At 39.2% G+C, this 2,500-nt stretch overlaps 1 protein-coding gene across 1 annotated transcript in view; it reads right to left on the reverse strand.

The window, feature by feature from the left end:
- Positions 1-1,716: 1,716 nt before the first annotated feature.
- Positions 1,717-2,500, reverse strand: part of wdr54 (WD repeat domain 54) — a 19,613-nt gene continuing 18,829 nt past the window's right edge. Inside the window, exon 11 of the mRNA XM_080737971.1 lies at positions 1,717-1,903. Coding sequence (XP_080594097.1) covers positions 1,772-1,903 — 132 coding nt within the window. The 3' untranslated portion in view covers positions 1,717-1,771. The remainder of the gene's footprint in view (positions 1,904-2,500) is intronic.

Consider the following 2,500-nt stretch of genomic DNA (forward strand, 5'->3'; position numbering starts at 1 on the left):
ACCAGCTATGGTTATTTCAATAAAACCATTGTTGGAAAATGGAAATAAGGCATTTAATTTCTTTATTCTATGTGTAGGCCTACTGTGAAAGTAGCCGATCTACAAGCTTACAACACCTATCAGTGCAAGGCGTTGTAGTTTGTAGATCGGCCATTTTCACAATATTATTTAGTAGTTTTTGGACATAGTAAAAGGTTATCTGGGATACTACATGGCAGGGCTGTGTTGTGACTCATTGTTAGTTAATAATAATAATAATTTCAGGCCGATGATATGGTCTATGAGCACCACCTACAGGCGAAGGTGGGGAGAGCAGGCTGAACAGATCAGAGAAGAGTACTGTATGTACCTCTACAATAAATATGTTTATTTGCAACAAGACATCTGTATAATACATTACAAATATAACTTTATAGTACATTACAAATATAACTTCATAGCAAATTACAAATATAACTTTATAGTACATTACAAATATACCTTCATAGTACATAACAAAGGGATGCAAAACATATCTAAGACTGAACAATTATTGGAATGTTTGTTTTTTTCTTTGCTTATTCCAAACTATGTTGACATGTGACATTTACTGAATGCAAACATTTATTCTTACAATGCCCTTACGTTTAAACATTACACTGGAAGAAACAATCATTAGTTATACAAGTATCAACTATAAGTTAACACAACAAGTATCTAGAAATAAAATGTAGCTGTCGCCATTTAAATGTACATAAACTGTATACACTTTACAATTTACATTGTGTCATTATGAGGGATGGAGCTTGTTCATTTTTATTGATAATGAGCACCTTATCCGGGATTTTATCCAGCCCACTATTGAGCGTTTTCTAATACTTTGTGGAAAGATGTGAGACGTCAAATTCTGAACAGAACTTGTATCTTTTTTTATTGGCCAGTTGTTGTGACTGTGAGTTTGTGGCTGACCACCATCTATGAAGATGACAACTGACAAAAGTAACAAATATTAACATTAAAACTACTCATTATCTGCCACTGCAGCTGCTGAACATGTCGTTCTAACCACTGGTGTAACATAACGACAGTCTGGCGAGCTCCGCCCTGCCTGCACTCGATTGGCTGAAAGCAAGACTACCGAACGTCCCCTTCTGTGACGAATTCTGAAGAGATTCTGTAAAAATTGCCTATCCTTTTTGACGGACGCCCCAGAGGGGGCGTCTATCTTTCTATGTATAAATTATATTAGGGTATTAACGACTTGTGATTTTTGCAAGTCGACTCAGTAAAAAGTTGAGTTGAAGTCGACTTTATCGTTTGATGACCTCATCACATCACACACGACCCCCTAATTATTTTGGGGGTTCCCCAGATGATTAACTTAATGTGAAACATTGTTTTCTCACTCAACAGTAAACAAACCAACATAAAGTTTAAGTGTATAGAGGGTATCTTCACATTTCTAAAGTGCCAATTTAAGGACTTTTTAATACCTTTAAAATGACAAATTAAACATTGTCAAATATATAGAGCCAGAAATTGTGAAAATAGCAGATCTACAAGCTCACAATGCATCAGGTTGCGAGGAGTTGTGAGCATGTAAATCTGCTATTTTCACAATAAAAAAGTATTCTTTATTTTCAACTTCGACTTTCTCTGGTGGGAGTCGACTTGCGTAATGAAATCGACTGAGTCGACTTGTCGACTTTTTCGTTATTGCCCTAGTGTGTGCGTAGCTTGACCCCTGACCCCGGCCCCCCTACACCTGTTTGACCTCTGATCCCGGGCCCCCCTACACCTGTGCGTAGCGGATGATCTCGCTCAGGTCGTACCCCGTCACGGCGAACGCAGATCCTTCGTCGTCGCAGAACTTGGCGCCGCAGATCTGAGTGTCCGTCACGCACTCGTTGTACATGTGAGCGATCTGCCCGAGAAACACACACACACACACACACACACACACACACACACACACACACACACACACACACACAAACACCTGTTAATAGCAATATGTCTTACTGTATTTTATTGTTATTTTTGTCCACTAGGAGGCGTCATGAACCAATACAAACATTGACACTGATTCAGTGGCTTTCAACACTTTTCATGTCCATTATTTATTCAGACAGACGCAAAACGTAGAATATTTTGTCCATAATTCCATGCTGCATTGATGTTGGTGCCATAGGAGAGATAACAGGCAAACTAATGATCAAAATAACAATTCTTCTACATTCTACATACTATAACTGTGTAGAACAGGGGTCTTCAACGTTTTCAGGTCAAGGACCCCTTAGTTGAGAGAGAGATGAAGCAGGGACCCCTTAGTTGAGAGAGAGATGAAGTAGGGACCCCTTAGTTGAGAGAGAGATGAAGCAGGGACCCCTTAGTTGAGAGAGAGATGAAGTAGGGACCCCTTAGTTGAGAGGGAGATGAAACAGGGACCCCCACAACCTCTTCATAGATTCCATATGGTTTCATCGTTTGACAGCACAATCATCAGTGTATTTTGGATTCA

The sequence above is a fragment of the Nannobrachium achirus genome, assembly GCF_963921795.1.
Source record: "Nannobrachium achirus genome assembly, chromosome: 12".
NCBI lineage: Eukaryota > Metazoa > Chordata > Actinopteri > Myctophiformes > Myctophidae > Nannobrachium > Nannobrachium achirus.